This window comes from Oncorhynchus keta, chromosome 19, assembly GCF_023373465.1.
Source record: "Oncorhynchus keta strain PuntledgeMale-10-30-2019 chromosome 19, Oket_V2, whole genome shotgun sequence".
NCBI lineage: Eukaryota > Metazoa > Chordata > Actinopteri > Salmoniformes > Salmonidae > Oncorhynchus > Oncorhynchus keta.
Window position 1 is genome coordinate 31335058 of NC_068439.1, and position 22367 is coordinate 31357424.

The following is a 22367-nucleotide window of genomic DNA, read 5'->3' on the forward strand; positions in this document are numbered from 1 at the left end:
GTTTTTCTTTTTGTGCACACACAACTGCAACAAGGGTGAGATTTGAATCGTACACACATTATTTCAATGAAGATGGGAACTATTATTGCGTGGTTGCTTTTTCTTGACGAATTCAGTTTTGCTGCGCATTTTGGGTCGAATGGCAGCCTGGGAAATGTTTGAATGAAAATAATTTCAACCTTTAATAAATGTATAGCTACAGTCATTACTTAACCACACTTCTTTTTGTGAACTGAATTATGCTGCAATAAAAGTGAGAAAGGCAAGACCCAAACTGGAAACTATCGTAGCTTGTTCGTAATAGGTAGGTTTATGTGATACATTTGAACACCTGCTTGAAGCACGTTAGCAAGCAAGCAAGCTATCCAGCTAACCGACGCTAGTGGACCATTGGCAAGTGAGCCAAACGGCTATTCCAACTAGCTAGCGTTATTTTAAAACTCTTTAGCTAGCTACCAAACTAAATGGAAAAATAATATAACTAGTATTCTCCCAAATAAAGTAGCATTTGCTTCGTCCCGCAACGAGCCAGGCAAGTAACGTTCGCAGACAGGCGAGCCAGCTAAAACATAATTGACCAGCTAGCTACTGTGCTAACAATCAACCCTGGATTGTAATTTAAGCCTGACACCAATATGTTTAGCTACAATGTGCAACGTATTAGCTAACTTAGATATATATTTTTCTAACTAAGTAGTACAGGTGTAATATCCTTAGACGTGTCTTCTAATATAATGCCGATTCAGATTAATATGTAGTTATTAACTCTGCTGTAACGTTAAGGTGCTTAGGGTGTGCTGCTTGCAGGATGTATGCCGTGTACCGCCAAGCCCACTCCCCCACCGCCATCGAGTTTTCTGTCTACTGCAACTTCATCTCCAACGAGGAGAAGAACCTGGTCGTCGCTGGAACATCTCAGCTTTACGTCTACAGGATCATTCACGATGTGGAGGTAAAGGAGCTTTTCGCCGTGGTCTTCTTTCGTTCCTCAATCACTGATCAAAAGTACAATCAGATAAATAAATTGTAGCTACCGGTCGTGGGGAGTATGTTTTTTCCTTCATGACATCCAGTTTATTTATTTACATATTTGTCTTCATATTTCAGAATGCTTCAAAGACAGACAAATCACCAGGTATGTCCAAAACTGCCTTGCAATCTTGCAACGTTCTGGTGAATGAGCAGCTAATCCCAGACCTGGGGAAACATCACTATACTATGTTGGAACATTGGTAACATTGTGGGAGGCAACCTGTCTAGACTCTAGAGAGGCTAGTGAACCACACTGTATGCTATTATTATGTTGTCAGCCTTCCTCAGACCTGCACGTGCCAACGTTAGTCTCTGACGGACTGTTTCTGACATCTGATTTCTTCTTTGACACATTCTCGATCTTTTCCTTGTCCTCTGCAGATGTCAAGAGTCGTAAGGAGAAGCTTGAGCAGGTGGCTTGTTTCTCCCTGTTTGGTAATGTCATGTCCATGGCCTCTGTTCAGCTGGTAGGAGCCAACAGAGATGCTCTCCTGCTCAGCTTCAAAGATGCTAAGGTACCTGAAAGGTCTAGATTGATTGTTTTACTAATCCTAAACTCACAACTTTCATTTTCCAGGTTTCTTTAGCCAACTTATTCTTTATATTTCAATGTTATCAATTACCATGTGGCAGTAGCTGTACGTAGTAGGTGCAAGCAACCTGTCCTAGAAAATGTCTCTGACTGCTGTTTACAGTGTCCTGGTTTTGTTTACTCCAGCTGTCAGTGGTGGAGTATGATCCAGGAACACATGATCTGAAGACTCTCTCGCTTCACTTCTTTGAGGAGCCAGAGCTGAGGGTAAGAGGAAATTAACTGCTTGAAAAACATTAAAAAACATAATCTGCAAATTACTATTAAGATGAGCATATATGAAAAAGTTGTACCTTATTCCATAATTGTTCTATCTCCAGGATGGGTTTGTCCAGAACCTGCACATCCCCATGGTCCGTGTGGACCCAGAGAACCGCTGTGCTGTGATGCTGGTGTATGGCACCCAGCTGGTGGTGCTGCCATTCAGAAAGGACACGCTTACTGACGAACAGGAGGGAGTAGTGGAAGGGTATGTAGACATATTTAATTTCATCATTTTATTTATTTAGTTAGGATAGACCACTCAGTAACATTTGCCACTGTTTTTCCAGAGAGTCCTAAACTCATAGCACCTCGTAGTGATATTTAGGATACCCATAGAATGCACTCTTGAGTTGTAGTAACTGTTCTTTGAGGGGTTTTGCATTTGATGATTTCTTATCGGTCATCTTGACTCATGTTTTATCTTACCACTGATTTAAGGCCCAAGTCCAGCTTTCTTCCCAGCTACATCATCGATGTCCGTGAGCTGGATGAGAAGCTTCTGAACATTGTCGATATGAAGTTCCTCCACGGTTACTATGAACCCACACTGCTCATCCTGTATGAGCCCAACCAGACGTGGCCTGGGTCAGTACACCACAACGGCACCTGTCTTCCTCTCTGTTCTGTCTCTCTGTCTGTCTGAGACCACCCCCCCCTAAACAAAAGTCTGAGTTAACATGAAGAAGGCTAGGAACTTAGTCATATCTTGTTCAGACCTGTTTATGACTGGTAATATTGTGGTGTGCAGCTCTAGTCTGACCATGTCCTCCTCCTCCAGGCGTGTAGCAGTGAGACAGGACACCTGCAGTATCGTAGCCATCTCTCTCAACATCATGCAGAAGGTTCACCCTGTCATCTGGTCCCTCAGCAACCTGCCCTTTGACTGCACACAGGTCATGGCTGTGCCCAAGCCCATTGGTAATCACTCACTCCATTTATGGGTTCTTATATTCTGAGTTACATATGAAGAGACTTGTATGATCAGTTTCTAGATAATATCATGACTCAGATTGTGAATTTATTCCCATTGTTTCTAGGTGGTGTGGTGGTGTTTGCTGTCAACTCCCTTTTATACCTCAACCAGAGTGTTCCTCCATATGGAGTGTCACTCAACACACAGACCACTGGGACCACCGCCTTCCCCCTGCGTAAGTACTGACAGGACAATAGCACACATACATCAGTGTTCTCAAGCTCACCCTGCATATTGAAAAGAAAGCCACTTAGCCTATTTAATATTCCTAAGACATTTATACCATGCCTAGGGAAGTAATTTGGTAACACACTGCAATATACCTGCAGATATAAAGCGTTATAACATGTTGTAAGCATGTAAGAGCCTTTATGTATTCTAATAAGGCTGATAAATCATGTGTGTTGGTGTTTCAGGTATACAGGAGGAGGTGAAGATCACACTAGATTGTTCCCAGTCCACCTTCATCGGCTCTGATAAGATGGTCATCTCTCTAAAGGGAGGAGAGATGTGAGTAGAGCCCACAACAGTTTTGATGGAATAGAGCCCGTAACAGTTGTGATGGAATTAGCTATGTATGCTGAACAAAATAATTAACGCAACGTGCAACAATTTCAAAGGTTTTACTGAGTTGCAGTTCATATAAGGAAATTAGTCAATTAACATAAATAAATTAGGCCCTATTGTGTTGTGTGACACAACTGCACATTTTAGAGTGGCCTTTTATTGTCCCAGCACAAGGTGCACCTGTGTAATGATCATGCTGTTTAATCAGCTTTTTGATATGCCACACCTGTCAGGTGGATGGATTGTCTTAGCAAAGGAGAAATGTTCACTAATGGATGAAAACACATTTGTGCACAATTTGAGAGAAATAAGCTTTTTGTGCATATGAAACATTTCTGGTATCTTTTTTTCAGTTCATGGGACCAACACTTTACATGTTGCGTTTTTGATATTTTTGTTCAGTGTATATTTATTAGCCATAACTGCTTTATTAGACCGTGTTAAAGCAATTTTTTGTTCCCTCAAATTGGTGTGGCATAGTAGCAATAACTGCATTGTGTAGCAACAGATAGAATGGCATTGTATTTTTTCATAACCTTGTAAAAGTCAGCTTTGACTGTGCCTGTCTTCTCTCCTCAGCTATGTGTTGACCCTGATCACTGATGGCATGAGAAGTGTCCGGGCCTTCCACTTTGACAAGGCTGCTGCCAGCGTCCTCACCACATGTGTAAGTAGGATACAGTAGCTGGGAAGAGAGAGAGAGTTGTTGGCATAGAAGGGATGATATATACACACACAGACTCACTTAGGTGTGAAGAATGCTGTGCAGTGCTATTCTCAGTCTGCTGTCAATGGTTGGCCAAGAGAGAACTGGTCATAGAGGAGCTGTGGAAGTATAGAGGTTCCCCACCCCTCGCCCCTGTCTCTTCTCCTCGCCCCGGTCTCTTCTCCTCGCCCCGGTCTCTCCTCCTCGCCCCTGTCTCTCCTCCTCGCCCCGGTCTCTTCTCCTCGCCCCGGTCTCTCCTCCTCGCCCCTGTCTCTCCTCCTCGCCCCTGTCTCTCCCCTCCTGTCGCCCCCACCCCTGTCTCTCCTCCTCCTCGCCCCTGTCTCTCCTCCTCGCCCCTGTCTCTTCTCATCCTCCTCGCCCATGTCTCTCCTCCTCGCCCCTGTCTCTTCTCATCCTCCTCGCCCCTGTCTCTTCTCCTCCCCAGATGATGACCATGGAGCCTGGGTATCTGTTCCTGGGGTCCCGGCTGGGAAACAGCCTCTTGTTGAAATACACAGAGAAGTACCAGGAGAATCCAGAGAAACCACCAGCGGAGGAGGACAAAGGGAAGGAAGAGGAGACCGATGAGGAGAAGCAGGTGAGTTGGTTTGATTTTAGCTCCTATGTAGATATTCTCCTCAGTCTGGTCCCTGTGGCATATTGCTGTGAGTGATTCTGTCAAAAAATGTAAAGATTCCGTAGATTTTTGATTCTAGTCAAGGCAAAGTTGATCAAATTGAGCTTCAAAATGTAGCCAGTTGTAAATGTCGCCAAAAGAGGATGTTTCAAAAACAAGTAGCGGTCGCTGCCCTTCTTCTGTGCTCGTGTTCCACGTATAAACAGATTTTTAGCACTGACTGGTCTTTGACTAGCAGATGTGGAAATATGCCACTTAATATGTGATGATGTCGCATATTATAGTTCACCCCTGAAAAAACAAGATGTTTTATTGTCACACATACTGGATAGGTGCAGTGAAATGTGTTGTTTTACCGTGTCAGCCATTGTAGTACAGTGGCCCTGGAGCAAATCAAAGTTAAGTGCTTTGCTCAAGGGCACATCGACAGGTAAAAAAAAAATCCGTCACGGGTGTTCGAGCCAGTGTTCTTTCAGTTGCTAGTCCAACGATCTAACCGCTAGGCTACCTACCGGCCCAGTGTCCATTTTGTAAACAGAAATGCTAAATGAGTTGCTGATACACATTTCTATGTCGGTATTCTGATATAAATTGCAGAATTAACTTGAATTTGATCATTCCAGGAGGAACCTCCCAGTAAAAAGAAGAGAATTGATTCCTCTACCAACTTGACAGGTATTTGGACAGTTGTTGTATTTTATTTATTTTACTAGGCAAGTCAGTTAAGAACAAATTCTTATTTGTAATGATGGCCTAGGAACAGGGGGTTTAATTGCCTTGTTCAGGGCAGAACGACAGATTTTTACCTTGTCAGCTCGGGGATTCGATCTAGCAACCTTTCGGTTACTGGCCCAACGCTCTAACCACTAGGCTATGTATTACAATGTCTTGGTTGTGTCTTGCATATTACCCTTTACATATGTATGGAACTAACTGAGGGGATATGGTCACCTATAATGTTTTTATATTTCTAAATAATATGTTTCCTCCCATGTCCTCTATCCAGCTGGTAAGAACCAACTGCCTGATGAGGTGGATGAAATTGAGGTGTACGGGAGCGAAGTGGCATCTGGTACTCAGTTGGCCACCTACTCCTTTGAGGTAGGACCCCTTGTTACCCCAGTAGAAGCTTTATCAGTTCATTATTCATATTCTAGTCTTGATTATTGCAGTCTTTACAATATGGTTTTCCTATATTTTCCTCCAGGTGTGTGACAGCATATTGAACATCGGACCATGTGCTGGTGCGTCCATGGGGGAGCCTGCCTTCCTCTCCGAAGAGGTACTTTTAATTCACAAAAGAGGTTTCTAACCTCCAGTCATGATGTCCATCATGGTTGTTGTATTTGTGAAAGCACTGATTTAATATCCAATACCTGTACCAAGTTATTTTCTCAAGCCCTTGCTATGCTAACAGTAAGATGCACTAAGACTTGTCTCTGGTGTTTCTGTGTCCACAGTTCCAGACCAACCCAGAGCCTGACCTGGAGATAGTGGTGTGTTCTGGCTTTGGGAAGAACGGGGGTCTATCTGTGCTTCAGGTAAATACTCTCCTCAACCGTTCTCTGTATTTCTGTGCGTGTGTGTGGCTGCACTGTGCTAAGACCTGTGGTGGTGAGGCCTATCTACCTCAGGTTCAGTGACTGTGCTACAGAGAAAGACCACTGATTGTTTGTGGCGCATTAGAAGTAGCTGCCGGAAAACAATGTGAAGAGCTGCTATTTTCAGAGTCAGCTATGGGAGTTGATGATAACATTTTTCCATCTGGCCATTGTTCTGCGACTATTGATGACTGTTTTGTGTGGCCCCTTCCAGAGGAGCATCCGTCCCCAGGTGGTCACCACCTTTGAGCTGCCAGGTTGCCATGACATGTGGACTGTCATCCCCAATGAGATGAAGGAGAAAGGCAAGAAGAAAGACACGCCTCCAGCAACGGAGGAAGGGGGTGAGACCCATGAGGAAGAGGAGGCAGAGGAGAATCCGGAGCCTGCACCAGTGGAGGGCGACAAGAAAAAACATGGCTTCCTGATTCTCAGCAGAGAGGACTCCACCATGGTACACCTCCCACCTCATCTCTACACAGTACAGTACACACTGCACCCCTAGACACACTCCGCTCTACACAGCAGACTGACAGGGAGCTTTTTCCTCCACTACGGAGCTCCAGCATGTTTAGATTGAGTGTGTAATGTTGATTAAGGGTAATGATTGAGGTCTATTGAAGGTAACTGGAACCCCTCCTGTGTGGTTCTCCTAGATCCTGCAGACGGGCCAGGAGATCATGGAGCTGGACACCAGTGGTTTCGCCACCCAGGGGCCCACTGTGTTCGCTGGGAACATCGGAGACAACAAATACATCATCCAGGTCTCCCCCATGGGTATACGGCTACTGGAAGGAGGTAGAGAGATCTGTCCATCTTTCAATAAAATAATAAAATAATCCCTAATACTCTGTGTCCCTACCTCTCACTTGTACTCTTTCACTGACTGAAAAGCACTTGCTGTAAAAATGGTTTCAGAAGTACATTTGATTGATTGACGTTCCTTCCAGTGACGCAGCTGCACTTCATCCCGGTGGACCTGGGTTCTCCCATAGTGCAGTGCTCCGTAGCCGACCCCTATGTGGTCATCATGACGGCAGAGGGAGTGGTCACCATGTTCGTCCTGAAGACCGACTCCTACATGGGCAAGACCCACCGGCTGGCCCTGCAGAAACCACAGATAGCTGCTGTGAGTCACAGTCATATCCTGTACTGTACAACTAAGCCAGGCAGTATTACAACCCGATGAATGAGTGAAAAAAATAAGACTCTCAGACTCTCGGTGACTCTCTCTGTCTCCCCGCGCAGCAACCCCGAGTGATTACGCTGTGTACGTTCCGTGACGTCAGCGGGATGTTCACCACGGAGAACAAGCAGACCTGTCACACCAAGGATCAAGACACCATGTTCAACAGCCAATCAGAGACTGAGACCATCATGCAGGATCTCAGGTAGTAGCCAATCATATAGAACCTCAGGTAGGATGTTTTTGAATAAAGTAGATTGTTTTGAACTGAAGAATGAAAGATATGCCAGCTGTCCCCATGGACACTATGTTTTTGGGCTGCACCTCATTTCTTTAGACAGTGGAAGCACAGTCACCTCAGAGTTTATTAGTACAGCTCTGTCTTCCATGTCTCCTCTTTAGTAACACGGTGGATGATGAGGAGGAGATGTTATATGGAGACTGTAACCCAGCAGGCATCACCCCCACCAAGGACGAGTCCCACCCCGGCTACCGCACCGCTGGGGCCCTGGGTGGGGGGTCCGAGGGGAGGTCTGGGCGAGCTGAACCGACACACTGGTGCATGATGGTCCGCGAGAACGGCGTCATGGAGGTTAGGATCAATGTCTCTATTTTATCAGCACAATTTTAGTAATAGCTGTATCAATACACTTTTTATATTGTATCATAATCACTTTGTTGACTTAATTTACATAGCTGTTACAATTCTAATACTGTTTAATGCCGACATTTATACTATGGTGCCATTTAGAGGTTGGATAAAAGCCTGGGGACTTTAAACTTATGTTCAGAAATTCACAAGAACTCAGTGGCCATAGCAATGAGTGTCACCACAACCGACAGGTGAACATTTTCTACAGGACAGAGCTAATAGTAAAACAACTTCCTCCTGTTCTCTAGATCTACCAGCTACCTGACTGGAGACTGGTGTTCCTGGTCAAGAACTTCCCTGTTGGCCAGAGAGTGTTGGTTGACAGCTCCGCCGGCCAATCAGCAGCCCAGGGGGAGGGGAAAAAGGAGGAAGTGACACGACAGGGAGAGATCCCATTGGTCAAAGAAGTGGCCCTGGTGTCGCTCGGCAACAACCACTGCAGACCCTACCTCCTGGTGAGTTTTCAGTACAGGTATTAAAGTAGAATGACAACACCAGAATATGTAGCAGTGGTACTTTGGGAAATTACTTTAGATAGAGCTGAGGTTTTATGTTGCGTTTCTTTCCCAGGTCCATGTTGAACAGGAGCTTCTGATCTATGAAGCATTCCCATATGACCAGCAGCAGGCTCAGAGCAACCTGAAGGTCCGCTTCAAGAAGGTAAGAAGAGCAAGGCCATTGGACAAGCTTTTTAGGACTAAGCTTAATCTGTGTCTAGGAAACCAGTCTTAAAATGCCCATTCAACACTGATAATTTATGTGTTCCAACTGTTCTCCTGTCTCTTCTCAGATGCCCCACAACATCAACTTCCGGGAGAAGAAGTCGAAGGTGAAGAAAGATAAGAAGGCTGAAGGTCAGGCTGGTCCCAGCGAGGAGGGGCCAGCGGTGGTCAAAGGTCGTGTGGCCAGGTTCAGATACTTTGAGGACATCTCCGGTTACTCTGGGGTAAGAGGTTCTCTTCCTACAGGACTATATCTACATCATGGGTAATGAAGGGTACGCTTTTAGATACTCAGGTTCCCTGCCGGATACATCTTGAAGGAGAGGTACTGCTGTCTGCACAGACTTTATATATCTATACTGTAGTTCTGTAGGTTCTCATGATGTTTCCTTGTTTGTGTGTCAGGTGTTCATCTGTGGCCCCTCCCCTCACTGGATGCTGGTGACATCACGAGGGGCGCTGAGGCTCCACCCCATGACAATCGATGGACCAATCGAGTCCTTCTCCCCCTTCCACAACATCAACTGTCCCAAAGGCTTCCTCTACTTCAATAAGCAGGGTGAGCTGAGGATCAGTGTTCTACCCACGTACCTGTCGTATGACGCCCCCTGGCCAGTCAGGAAGATTCCTCTGAGGTGCACGGTTCACTATGTGTCCTACCATGTGGAGTCCAAGGTGTATGCAGTGTGCACCAGCGTGAAGGACCCCTGCACTCGCATCCCCAGAATGACCGGAGAGGAGAAGGAATTTGAGACCATAGACAGAGGTGGGACCAGTATATGCATTAGTCTCCATGACGTGCACATCACTTTCTCATTGGTTTAATACTTCGCTCATTCTTCCGCCATTAAAATTCCTTTGTGTTGTGTGTCTCTTCAGACGAGCGCTACATTCCTCCTCAGCAGGAGAATTTCTCCATTCAGCTCATATCTCCTGTCAGCTGGGAGGCCATCCCTAACACACGGTAACAACTGTAGCTACTGCAGCGCGGCCTCTAACATGAGGGATGTTCATTATAGAGCTGATGCATATTGATATAGATATCTTTTATATTTAAGCATCTAGGGCGTATTAGTGGGTGTGTGTTCTGACCTCCCTCTCTCTGATATTGGTCAGAATTGACCTGGAGGAGTGGGAACATGTGACGTGTATGAAGACTGTGGCGTTGAGGAGTCAAGAGACGGTGTCTGGGCTGAAGGGATATATAGCTGCTGGTACTTGTCTCATGCAGGGGGAGGAGGTCACCTGTAGGGGCCGGGTGAGTCACCAAAACTACTCTGACTACTGACTAGAGCCAGGAATATATTTTGGGCCCTAGTTATGTGCTGTAAGTTATAGTCTAAAGTAGGGTCCAGAGTTTGTCCTAGTCAGGAAACTCAGGACCTATTTATTTTTTTATAAATGTTTTTTATTTCACCTTTATTTAACTAGGTAGGCTAGTTGAGAACAATTTCTCATTTGCAACTGCGACCTGGCCAAGATAAAGCATAGCAGTGTGAACAGACAACACAGAGTTACACATGGAGTAAACAGTTAACAAGTCATTAACACAGTAGGAAAAAAAGGGAGTCTATATACATTGTGTGCAAAAGGCATGAGGAGGTAGGCGAATAATTACAATTTTGCAGATTTACACTGGAGTGATAAATGATCAGATGGTCATGTACAGGTAGAGATATTGGTGTGCAAAAGAGCAGAAAAGTAAATAAATAAAAACAGTATGGGGATGAGGTAGGTAAAAATGGATGGGCTATTTACCGATAGACTATGTACAGCTGCAGCGATCGGTTAGCTGCTCAGATAGCAGATGTTTGAAGTTGGTGAGGGAGATAAAAGTCTCCAAATTCAGCGATGAGGAGTCCGACAGACAGATGATGCCTTTTGAAATCATGATGTTGATTTTAGTGTGGACTTATTTCTCTCTACTGTTGTTCAGATACTGATCCTGGATGTGATTGAGGTTGTCCCGGAACCTGGTCAGCCCCTGACGAAGAACAAATTCAAGGTTCTGTATGAGAAGGAGCAGAAGGGACCGGTCACAGCTCTGTGTCACTGCAGTGGATACTTGGTCTCTGCCATCGGACAGAAGGTGACAGACTCACCTCTGATTATACCGCTACAGATATCCCAATCTAGATCTATTTTCCACCCACCTCTCAATATAATTCTGTTCCGATTGACACTGTTTTCATTTTGTGGCCACCATGTTGCACTTTAGTGTATTTCTTACAATGAATTAGCCATTTATTATAAGAACTGGTCAGAAAGCCCTTTTAAGGAGCACAAGTACAATATGTCAACCGTCTCTCCTGTAACCCTGCGACAAAGTCCTGGTTGTGATCGATGCATCTGTCTATTCTCCTCTCTGTCTAGATTTTTCTGTGGAGTCTGAAGGACAACGACCTGACAGGCATGGCCTTCATTGACACCCAGCTTTACATCCACCAGATGTTTAGCATCAAGAACTTTATTGTGGCAGCTGACGTCATGAAGAGCATCTCTCTGCTCAGATACCAGCCTGAGAGTAAGACTCTTTCGCTAATTAGCAGGGTAAGACAGCAAGGCTACAGGACTACTTAAGTAATAACACAGGGGAGATGTCAAACCAACTTCAAAGTATTGTGTTTAAGTGGCACGTGATTTACCATCTTCTGACTCTCTGATGATCATTCTCTGAGTGGTTTTGTTCTATGTTAGTTTGTTGTTTATGGATTTAACTGTACATCCCCGATGAGGGTTCTGAACATGGATGAAAGAAAGCACCGTCTTTGTTCCCCTGTGGGTTCCCAGCGTTTGTGTGTGTGTCGAGTTTATCTTCCAGAGAGCAGTGCTGTGCTGGAGGGGATGATTAAATGATCAGGGCCGTTCTTCATGCCAGTGTTCTGAGTCTTAAGGGACTCTTCTCTTAATGCAGGGTTCCTCATTAGGCTAAAGCCCATGGGTGATTTGATTTGCCCCCCCCGCTGGGCGATTAGGCCTGGCTTGCAGTCGGCATTCCAATTCCTCCCAAAGGTGTTCAATGGGGTTGAGGCCAGTGAAGTTTTTCCACACCGATCTCAACAAGCCATTTCTGTATGGATCTCACTTTGTGCACAGGGGCATTGTCATGCTATAACAGGAAAGGGCTTTCCCCAAACTGTTGCCACAAAGTTGGAAACACAGAATTGTCTAGAATGTCATTGTATGCTGTAGCGTTAAGATTTATCTTCACTGGAACTAAGAGGCCTAGGCCAAACCATGAAAAACCCCAGACCATTTAACCAAACTTACTGCACTATGCATTCGGTCAGGAAGCGTTCTCCTGGACTCTGTGTACTACTCCCTGTGAAGGGAGTACCAGATAGATGTACCAGATATTCAGTTTCTTGGCAATTTCTCGCATGGAATAGCCTTCATTTCTCAGAACAAAAATAGACTGAGTTTCAGAAGAAAGTTATTTGTTTCTGGCCATTTTGAGCCTGTAATCGAACCCAGATACTCAACTAGTCTAAAGAAGGCCAGTTTTATTGCTTCTTTTAATTAGAACAACAGTTTTCAGCTATGCTAACAATTGCAAAAGGGTTTTCTAATGATCAATTAGCCTTTTAAAATGATAAACTTGGATGAGCTAACACAACGTGCCATTGGACCACATGAGTGATTGTTGCTGATAATGGGCCTCTGTACGCCTATGTAGATATTCCATTAAAAGAATCTGCCGTTTCCAGCTACAATGGTCATTTAAAACATTAACAATGTCTACACTGTATTTCTGATCAATTGGATGTTAATGGACAATTTCTTTTGCTTTAATTTCAAAAACAAGGACACTAAGTGACCCCAAACTTTTGAATGGTTGTGTGTGTGTGTGTGTGTGTGTGTGTGTATATATTACACATGTTTGTTCTTGGAAGACTGTAAAATCACCAGGAAATGAGCTTAGTGATTTTAATCTAGGAAATCCTTTTCCAAGTATTCTCACTTATATAGAGGCATATCTGATCATATCCCAATGTAATTGAGGCTAGAAATGATTCTGTTTTTGTCAAATATCTGTTTTGGATTCTTGTGGTCAATTTGTTATGTACAAATTATTTAACTACTGTATGTTCCTGTCTCCCGACCGAGGAAAAATCAGCCCACGGCTAAATGTAATTGGGGACCCCTGTCTTAATGATTTTGTTTCTGTGTTTGGTTCCCTAGGACGCCAAGCCTCTGGAAGTCTACAGTGTAGAGTTTATGGTGGATAACAACCAGCTGGGATTCTTGGGTAAGGTTTATATAACTTTGGTAGTTAACCAGGATAACACTACCAGGCTAACTCTTTGGATGGAGCCTATATATGCCTCGACCTCTCAAAGTAAACTTATTTTCTGTTTCAGTGTCCGACCGAGATCAGAACATATCGGTGTACATGTATCTGCCTGAAGGTAAGTGATAACGTAAACCGGGTAATACTGTCCCACGAACATCACAATATCAAATAAAGGCCGAGGTCATGTGTGATGACAAACTACAGCTCCACCATGTCATGATCACATAACTGGTACTTTGCGTCCTGCTGTAGCTAAGGAGAGTTTCGGGGGCATGCGTCTGCTGAGGAGGGCAGACTTCAACGTGGGAGCTCATGTCAACGCCTTCTGGAGGATGCCCTGTCGAGGGGCACTGGACACAGCCACCAAAAAGACCCTGGCCTGGGACAACAAGCACATCACATGGTTTGGTAGGACACAATTTTGACTTTGAGATTTTGTATTGACCGACACGGTAGAAGAAGCTGTGAAGGGTTGTCTGTTGAAAATCTTGCTTCAGTTGGCCTGATCAAATGCTCCTCCTGGTATGTTCTCAGAAGGATGAACATGATTTTGTCAGTAATTCTTCTCCTCTTCCCTCCCTACAGCCACTCTGGATGGCGGCATCGGGTTGCTGCTACCCATGCAGGAGAAGACCTACCGCAGATTGCTGATGTTGCAGAATGCTCTCACCACCATGCTGCCACACCACGCCGGGTTAAACCCCAAGGCATTCAGGTAACTTACCACACATCACTGATAACTGTTGTGGTAATCATTCTCTCCATGCCTCTAAAGTAGGTAACACTTAAATGCTTTCAATTCGCTTTTTATTTTTTGGGATCTTGTCCTCCAGGATGTTGCATGCTGACCGGCGGCAGCTCCAGAACGCGGTGCGGAACATTCTGGATGGAGAGCTGCTCAACAAGTACCTGTACCTCAGCACCATGGAGCGCAGTGAGCTGGCCAAGAAGATTGGCACCACCTCTGATATAGTGAGTATTATTTGTTTTCTACAAAACTAGCATCTTAATGTATCGGCCCCATCTTAATCGTGGTCCAAATCACCATTCAAACATCTCATAACTAAAGTATTTCTTTCCGTTTCAGATCTTGGATGATCTCCTTGAGGTTGACAGGGTGACTGCTCATTTCTGAGAGCAGCATCCTTGACTACGTGTGAGACCCAGGATCTTCCATCGGAAAATGCTTTTTGGTATCTGTTCTGTATGGAAACTTATGCTTTTAATCAATTTTGTTCAGTCATAAGGAGTTCGTAAACATGTTTCTCAGAATATTTTGTAAGTAAACTTTATTAAAAAAAGTGGATTGTACACTGCTTTAATCAGCTTGGTCTTTTAGGTTCAAATAATTTGAGATCTGCACCTGTAACATGCAAATCTATCATGGACATCAATGCATTATTTACAAGATAAAAAATTCCAAGGGGAGGTAGGGCACTTCATTTAAAGTAAATACAATTTAAAGATTTCTTCAGCAGCATTCGTTTTTGCAGTTAGGTGGGTGCTTGAGTGATAACCAAATAGTTCCAAAAGTGATGTCAAATGTTCATGTCTGCAGTAAAAGTAATCTCAGCATCTATAAGCCCTATTATCCAGGTAATGCAACAAGATTTAAAAATCTGGAATATTGTGACTAAACATGTGCTATTAATAAGATTTGATGAGAAGGCTGACTTCTCATTCAAGTCAGATTGCAAGAATCTTGGCTAAAAGGAATCACTTCAGGCTTTTTACCTACACATACTGCAATCATTCATCCCCAGTGAACGAGGTCAAATAAACCACCAAAATAAATGGTTCTACATTTGTAATCATTAAATTGTGTTCATGTCATGCCAGTTGACATTCCTTGGAGGCATTGAGACAGTTCTCCTCAATACCATGACTCCTGGCGAGTCAAGTCTTTGGCTTGGAACTGTATTTGGTGCTTTTTCCCTGTCCTGACTAAGACAAGTCAAAAAAATATTTTAACGTCTACGCATTCTGCCAAAGCAGATTTGGCATGTACTGTAGATGTGTCAAATGTATAGCACCATTGTAGCAGCCCAACTGACAACTATCATATTAAACTACTTAGTTATCTTCCTGTCAAACGGGGTGCATTTCTTGATTTTAATCAGGAGTCAGTCTCAGGTATGCAGCTGAGGTCAGGGTCTCAACCTCTACTTCAGGTATTGGTCGACTTCCTCGTCCAGCGATATGATGTTAAAGTAAGACAACAGGTATAGCAGGTATCGTGTCAGACGCATCGTCGCCATTTCTGACCTGGGAAGAAAATGATTGTTTTAGGAACAAAAAATGCTGATGTATTTTGGGTAATGCCTGGAGCAAGACCTACTGCTATGCATTCAGTGGCCAGTTTATTAGGTACAGAAAATGGTTTGCTCCTACAGACAGTGAGTCACGTGGCTGTGGCTTGCTATATAAAAGCAGGCAGACAGTTACTGTTAGTGGGCAAAGTGTGTGACCGAGTGTGGTATGATCAGTGCCAGGGATACCGGATCCAGCATCTCTGAAGTTGCCGGGCCTCCTTGGCTTTTCACGCACAACATTGGGAAACGCTGCCCTAGACAAACTCAGTCCTCAGGTCCCTAAGGGCTGCATGTTTTGGATTTTGCCCCAACACTACACTGCTGATTCAAATGATCAAAGCTTGATTATTTGAAATCAGATGTGTAGTGCTAGGGCAAAAACCAGAACGTGCACCCTCCCTGGAGTCCTGAGGACCGAGTACGGGGAAACTCGGGTCTAGCTAGGGTTTACAGAGAATGGTGCGAGAAACAAAACATCCAGTCAGCGGCAGTTGTGGGCAAAAAAAAATTGCTTGAGAGGTCGAAGGAGAATGGCAAGAATTGTGAATTGGTCCTTGTCACACTGCAGCAGAGGACCACACCAGGTTCTACTCCTATCAGCTACAAATAAGAAGTAGCTCCAGTGGGCACGCCCTCACTGGACAATTGAGGAGTGGAAAAACATTGCCTGGTCTGACAAGTCCCGGTTCCTGTTGCTTCAGGATTTGGCATAGGCAGCATGAGTCTATGGCCCCATCCTGCCTGGTGTCAACGGTACAGGCTGGTGGGGAATGTTTTCCTGGCACACGTTAGGTCCTTTGATACCAATTGAGCAATGTTTTCATGCCCCTGAAGAATACAGGGAGAGCTGGAGGCAAAGCGTGTTGACACTTGCGCTCTTAGATACAGTGCGGGTAGGCTAGTCTACATTATGGAATTACGGACAAATGCGAGAATATTGGGATGTCAAACTGCAGTCAAGCATCATGTCATCAGAATAAGACCCTCAATATTTATAGGAAAGGAGCATCAAGATCACTGTGCACTTTCACCACACTGATATTCATAAGTTCTCATCTGTAGCCTAAAACTGCATGCTTTCCCCAGTCGTAGTGGGAAGACCACACTATCACACGAGACTCCAAGTTTACTTCGATATGTTATATTTGCGCAAAAAGGCATTTCTCACATAATTAATCTTACCGTCAGCATTCATAGAATTGTACGGAAACTTCCCGTTTCCATCACAGCTGTCATGATTATAAATTTTTTATACAGTGATTTTAGTCAAACTGGATGGAAACGTGGTTACTGAGTGTATAGTGTTGAGGATAATTCGTTACCTCAGGGCATACTCGAATTTGAGGCTCTCCCAGGAGGTCCACACCCATCGGAACACCCTGAACCTGGGAAGAACTCCCGGACTCTCTGCCCAGAGCCGCCCCCAGCCTTGCACAGCGCTGGAGACAGGACAACAGGTTAGTAAGTATCTACAACTGCTACTATTTGAAACAGTCGTCTGTTCGCCTCTTTAAGCCATGACACAGTGTCTGTCTACCGGAGCTCCCAGCCTGATACGACTAACCTCTTGGCCATGACAGCATCTGTCTACCGGAGCTCCCAGCCTGATACGACTAACCTCTTGGCCATGACACAGTATCTGTCTACCGGAGCTCCCAGCCTGATGGCCACAGACTAACCTCTACGACTAACCTCTTGGCCATGACAGCATCTGTCTACCGGAGCTCCCAGCCTGATACGACTAACCTCTTGGCCATGACACAGTATCTGTCTACCGGAGCTCCCAGCCTGATACGACTAACCTCTTGGCCATGACACAGTATCTGTCTACCGGAGCTCCCAGCCTGATACGACTAACCTCTTGGCCATGACACAGTATCTGTCTACCGGAGCTCCCAGCCTGATACGACTAACCTCTTGGCCATGACACAGTATCTGTCTACCGGAGCTCCCAGTGTGATGTTGATGCTGCGGACCGTGTTAATGTTCCTGAACACCAGCAGCATGGGGCGTGGCATGGACTTGAGAACGACCATGATGTTGTCAAAGTGATTGACAGCCATGTCCCTCATATAGGATGTCTCTTCACGACTCAGGATGTTGGACAGGCCCAGCTCCCGCATGTTGATTGGCCGCTGCAGCAGCATCTCACAGAAGATGAAGTAGTCTGATTGGATAGGAATCAGGATATTGTAAGCATGTTATTAGTCTGAGACTGGATTTGTTTAAGGCATAGGACTAATGTTTGAAATAATGATATTAGTTGTCCTCTCACCTTTGACCCCCAGGCTGTTGGAGTACCTTTTCATGGCAGTGTCGTCTCTCAGGACTATGGACCGCCACAGTTTACACAGCGCTACCCTGTCACTACAGGGTCAAACGTTAGGTGATGGTATAACATACAAGCTGTACTATTAAAAAAAACGATTGATTACATTGCAAGGTTGTAGGTTCTAAAATGTATCCACACCACTGAGCTGCTTTGGATAAAAGTGTCTGCTAAATGGCTTATGATTATAGTTTAAATCTTACGTTTCACTGAGGTATTCATACAGACCATGATCCAACAGTACTAGCTCTGCCTTCTTGTCTGGACCTCTTCTCACAAGCACTGTGACATGGTACAGAACATGCACTCAAGGTCACCAAGTAATTTTTAGCAAATATTGTTTAAAAGTTGGTTATTTGTTATCAACTTGACTTATATAAAAAGTTATCTAGAAAGAGCACTTGGAAACTGCCCTGATACAAGTTAGAGTTCAGCAGAAACTGTAAACATGCCCCTGACCTACCGTTTCCAGGGTGAGGGTCAGCGTGAATGAAGCCCGTGTAAAATATCTGCTCTGCAAACGTACGGATCAGCTTGTCAGCAGTCTGAAAAAAACAACGGTTTATATGCTCATCCGAGTACTAACGAGCATCGACAAAGGCTGCTCTACGGTCTCACGATCGGTACTCACATCTTTCAAGCTAAGTCCTTGTCTTTTGATTTCTTTCACATTGTTGATTTTGCAGCCTTCACAGAACTCTGCAGTCAACACTCTCTAAAGAAATGGTCTGTTTATTACAGTACAATAATACAAAAGTGGTCAAAAAGGTATCAAAGGCGTTTAGACAGGCAAGCCCAATACTGATCCCCCCCCCACACTAATTTATCTTTTGACCAATCAGATCTGAAAAAGAGTGATGTTAAAAGATCCGTCATTGGTCTAAAGACAGTGGGAGAAAAAAAATAATAATCTGAAATGAGCTGCCTATTTGAACACAGCCATTGTAATTTACAGCAGTGAATAGTTCTGGGTCTCACCTTGCTGGTTTGGTCCCAGTAAACCTTTGGCACGATGACAAATTCTAAGTGTTTCAGTTCCTCTGCACACCTCTCAGAGTTCCTGGCCTCATTCTCAAAGTCCAGCTCCTGAGCCAATGTCCCCTTCAAGTCCTAATATCGTCAGAGAATGCCAACGTTAGGTTAGGGGACCATGTCTATCTAATCATGCTCTGCGAGGTATTATCTGATGTCAAAAAAAGCATTTTCAGCCAAATTAGCAGAAAAGTTTAAGCCCTTACTTTGAGGACCCATCTGAAGCCAAAGCTGGGGTGCATGAACTTTATAACGTCCAAAAGGATCTCCAGAGTCCTGATGTCACCGTCAAACCGATCCCTGAGGTCTATGTACTGCACCTGGAGAAGAGGGAGAGGTTAATATTCAGAATAAGGAGTGATATCTAGCCTGGTTTAACCAAAGTGTTCTGTTTGGTTTAATCAGGCAAGGTGAAGAGAGTAAAGCACACACAGTGAACCATTAACTGTGGCTGAATGTGTTGTACAGTTAACCTGAACCCACTTTGACAGCAACAGGAGTCCCGTCCTGCAGCTCTGCCTTGTGGACCTGAGCCAGACTGGCTGCTGCGATGGGCTCATAGTCAAACTTCTTAAACATCCTGTCTGGAGTAGTGTTGAAGTCCTCTCTGAACAGAGAGTCTACCTGGTAGAACGTGACAGATAATTTCAAGTAAGTGTGTTTCTCAACACTTTTCATTGTAAATGATAAAATTGCCAGTTCTAGCCTCGATTATGAATGGCCAAGAGCCATTCAAAGCCATGACAACTATAAGCATGGCTCCCCCATCACTTTCACTACATATTGCTTCATTAATTACTCAATGTTTGACAAGACAAAAATACTGCAGGTCTTACCTCCTTGTATCTCCTGTTAAGAGCCTTATCCTCCAGGACATGCAGTGTCTTGACGTACTCAGGAGGCAGCAGGTGGTTGAAAGCACACAGTCCCTGTCCAAGTTTAACATATATCCCTCCGTTCTGCACCGCTCCCTCCACCATGCTGTCTGCTGCCCTTTGGTGGCACAATGACATCCCTGCCACGAATGATGAGCTGCTCTGGCAACACAGAGGGGAAGACGGGATTGAACTACAGAGATCGTTTCAGACTCACACCATTGTTTAGCAGACAGACACAGACACATAGGGCTGTCACAATTCATAATGGTCGCGTTCCCCTGCTCAGACGTTGCATGCATCAACCAATGGTTGCGGTGCTGTCAGGCACCAGATCACTATAACATATGTGGTTAGCGGATACTTAAAAATACCGATCCAGACGTTCTAAGATCTGGCATGCGTCAGCAACTCCTGGACAGGGGAACAATCTGTATTCTGTCAAACTTACCTCGTCCATGCAACGTAACGTCACATTGGAGGTCCACCAATAATCTACTGAGATATAGAGTCCTACATATATAGACCTGTAGAGACAGAGAGAGAGACATGGTTTGAGTAACTCAAAAAGGAAATTACTCAAAAATAGTTGACCACATGCAAAAAGGATGATGAGACCCACCTACAGAAGCGACCGACTCCCTTCACCAAGATCTTCATCTTCCGTCTCTCTCGAGGTTCCGCAAAGGCGTACTGGACCCCCACCACCGCGGGAACACCCACCGCCACACCCAGAAACATCTTCCTGAACAACCCTCGGCTCTTCCCTGGCCTGAGAGGAGAAGACATAGGCATTTCAGCAACAGTGTGTGGACATTTCTTTCAATGCTGCTTTCTGGAAGGATACAGTGTTTGACTAACTGCTATAAAGTTCTGCTTCCTGCCTAGGTGGTGTACTTGTACATTAAGCTGACAGACGCTATAGGAACAGGAGCTTGGCCATTGTCTCAGACAAGGTGTCGTTGTGTAGTTAGTATAGTACCTTTGTGAGCTGAAGGATCTGTACAGTTGTGGATGTGGGTGGGGACATCTTCGCAGCAGGGCCAAATGAGGCAAACACAACCTTAACTACAGAATGACAAAAACACCACTACAATTAGTGTCATTTTGAAGCATCAATTTAAAACTAATCCACTGTTTTTGCTAGTCACTGGGAAACACCATCCCTAGAAAAGTAGAGAAAAACAAACTCTGCATGTTACCATGTTAAATTGAATAACATGGAGACTGGTGTTGGGGACTCTGCATCAAGGCCACTCTCCATAGGCCAGAACAGGCTGTTGTTTTCCTTAACCATCTAGCACAGGACAAACTGTTTCCAGAGTAGTAGATTTATAGATAGATCATTTATATGTCAGGTCACTGACCACGTGCACACACACGATTACTCATGCTACCCTGTTTCCCATGGCATTGAATAAAACACGTGACAACATAAGTAATGGAGGGTAAACTACGATCTCAAAATTAGGGACATCACACGAGCTCTTGATCTCGTTTAGCGAGTTTGTACGTCGACCTCTGATTTTAGTATGGAGGTTATACATTGCATTAGGTTCTACATTGCATCAAATGTCCAAGCGCATTTCCTGTGTGTTAGAGAGTAACGTTAGTTATTGGAACTAGACCAACCCTTGCTGGTGGGATATGTAAATAAAAGTGTAACGTTAGCAATATACTGTGCAACGTTAACATACAAAGCGCACACATACATTTAACCTAGTCATTATTTGTTATGACATTTAATCCATACATGCATAAACTGTTATGTCAGGTGTTGATTTAGAAGGTATGTACAGGCATATTTTAATTTGGTGTAGATATTTATGTTACTATAATATAACTAGTTAGCCTAACGTTATCAAGCAAGGAAAAGATAACATTTAAAAAAAAAAAAAACAGTTCAACTCACTGCTTTGAAGGTCTCCCACGCCATGTTCAGCCTATACACTCACTGTGCTCTCTTCTCACTAATATGTAGTTAAAAAAAATGTAAAAAAGTGTAGCCTATTCGAATGTAACTGCCTCCTCCCGTTTCAGATCGTACTTGATTTCCTGAACTGGCTACAAATGATTTAAGGACACATTTGGCACGAAATTGATCACGTGACAAATGGTCTGAATGTGACCGAAGATTCTCCAGTGAAAAGATTCCTCACTTGACTCGCATCAAAATGAATCAACCCAAGCATACTTTAAAATGACTTTTTGAGTTTAAATCACAAATGTACAGAATAATGCATGTATTTTTGTGGTTGAATCAGAAATGGAGGTTGTAAAAAAATTATTCATTAATGTGGCTAATTACATAACATGTATCAGAAACTATTCAAGTGTGCAATCTCTGCACAACCTTGTTTACAGTCAGGTTTACGGTATTAGATGGTATGCATATGGTCTGTAGAATCTAAACAATGTTGTTTTCGATGATAACGGCAAAATACCACTGACTCTGTCTTGACTTGATCATTTGTGATCCTCCTTCCCAGCCTCTCAGCCATCACATCACTGGCATAGCCTGAATAATATGTATTATATATAACTGTTCACATTAACATCAACGTGGGAATTACTGTGATCAGCCCCTTATTAG

General features: G+C 44.2%; 2 protein-coding genes across 11 annotated transcripts; one reads left to right on the top strand and one right to left on the bottom strand.

Moving 5' to 3' along the window:
• Nucleotides 1-145: 145 nt before the first annotated feature.
• On the top strand, nucleotides 146-14537 carry LOC118371751 (cleavage and polyadenylation specificity factor subunit 1-like). Of its 4 annotated transcripts, none has more exons than XM_052470175.1 (35): nucleotides 146-304; nucleotides 784-952; nucleotides 1108-1135; nucleotides 1414-1547; nucleotides 1751-1831; nucleotides 1945-2093; nucleotides 2327-2473; nucleotides 2667-2806; nucleotides 2926-3036; nucleotides 3278-3371; nucleotides 4008-4095; nucleotides 4580-4732; nucleotides 5395-5446; nucleotides 5778-5872; nucleotides 5979-6053; nucleotides 6232-6312; nucleotides 6587-6826; nucleotides 7029-7170; nucleotides 7323-7501; nucleotides 7621-7763; nucleotides 7961-8150; nucleotides 8459-8665; nucleotides 8781-8870; nucleotides 9001-9156; nucleotides 9338-9698; nucleotides 9812-9896; nucleotides 10049-10190; nucleotides 10869-11021; nucleotides 11306-11482; nucleotides 13115-13181; nucleotides 13294-13341; nucleotides 13479-13634; nucleotides 13812-13941; nucleotides 14060-14198; nucleotides 14314-14537. In XM_052470175.1, exons 2-35 carry the CDS (start codon nucleotides 809-811, stop codon nucleotides 14359-14361), a joined length of 4425 nt encoding a protein of 1474 aa, XP_052326135.1. In that variant the 5' UTR covers nucleotides 146-304; nucleotides 784-808; the 3' UTR covers nucleotides 14362-14537. The 4 variants fall into 4 exon arrangements, with proteins under 4 accessions (XP_052326135.1, XP_052326138.1, XP_052326137.1 ...); XM_052470178.1 differs by having other exon boundaries at nucleotides 792-952; XM_052470177.1 differs by having other exon boundaries at nucleotides 808-952.
• Nucleotides 14489-21854, bottom strand: LOC118371753 (uncharacterized aarF domain-containing protein kinase 5-like). 7 transcript variants are annotated; one of them, XM_035757325.2, is made up of 15 exons: nucleotides 21687-21854; nucleotides 20757-20842; nucleotides 20397-20546; nucleotides 20226-20301; nucleotides 19736-19936; nucleotides 19383-19523; nucleotides 19106-19219; nucleotides 18846-18977; nucleotides 18499-18582; nucleotides 18331-18412; nucleotides 18071-18149; nucleotides 17814-17905; nucleotides 17453-17705; nucleotides 16861-16977; nucleotides 14489-15491 (listed from the first exon to the last, which is right to left on the bottom strand). In XM_035757325.2, exons 1-15 carry the CDS (start codon nucleotides 21708-21710, stop codon nucleotides 15389-15391), a joined length of 1734 nt encoding a protein of 577 aa, XP_035613218.1. In that variant the 5' UTR covers nucleotides 21711-21854; the 3' UTR covers nucleotides 14489-15388. The 7 variants fall into 7 exon arrangements, 2 of the variants coding, with proteins under 2 accessions (XP_035613218.1, XP_052326223.1); XR_008070884.1 differs by having other exon boundaries at nucleotides 15460-15491; nucleotides 17397-17705; XR_004823075.2 differs by having other exon boundaries at nucleotides 15460-15491; nucleotides 17341-17705.
• Between the last annotated feature and the right edge of the window lie 513 nt (nucleotides 21855-22367).

What these genes read in the sequence shown, in the direction of transcription:
- LOC118371751 (XM_052470175.1), top strand. Translation starts at nt 809, where the DNA reads ATGTATGCCGTGTACCGCCAAGCCCACTCCCCCACCGCCATCGAGTTT. An exon ending in GGGGTCTATCTGTGCTTCAG is followed by an intron (nt 6,313 to 6,586) that starts GTAAATACTCTC and finishes GGCCCCTTCCAG; the next exon opens with AGGAGCATCCGTCCCCAGGT. An exon ending in AGAAACCACAGATAGCTGCT is followed by an intron (nt 7,502 to 7,620) that starts GTGAGTCACAGT and finishes CTCCCCGCGCAG; the next exon opens with CAACCCCGAGTGATTACGCT.
- LOC118371753 (XM_035757325.2), bottom strand. Translation starts at nt 21,710, where the DNA reads ATGGCGTGGGAGACCTTCAAAGCA. An exon ending in AGATCCTTCAGCTCACAAAG is followed by an intron (nt 20,547 to 20,756) that starts GTACTATACTAA and finishes TTCTCCTCTCAG; the next exon opens with GCCAGGGAAGAGCCGAGGGT. An exon ending in GCTTCAGATGGGTCCTCAAA is followed by an intron (nt 18,978 to 19,105) that starts GTAAGGGCTTAA and finishes TGACGATATTAG; the next exon opens with GACTTGAAGGGGACATTGGC.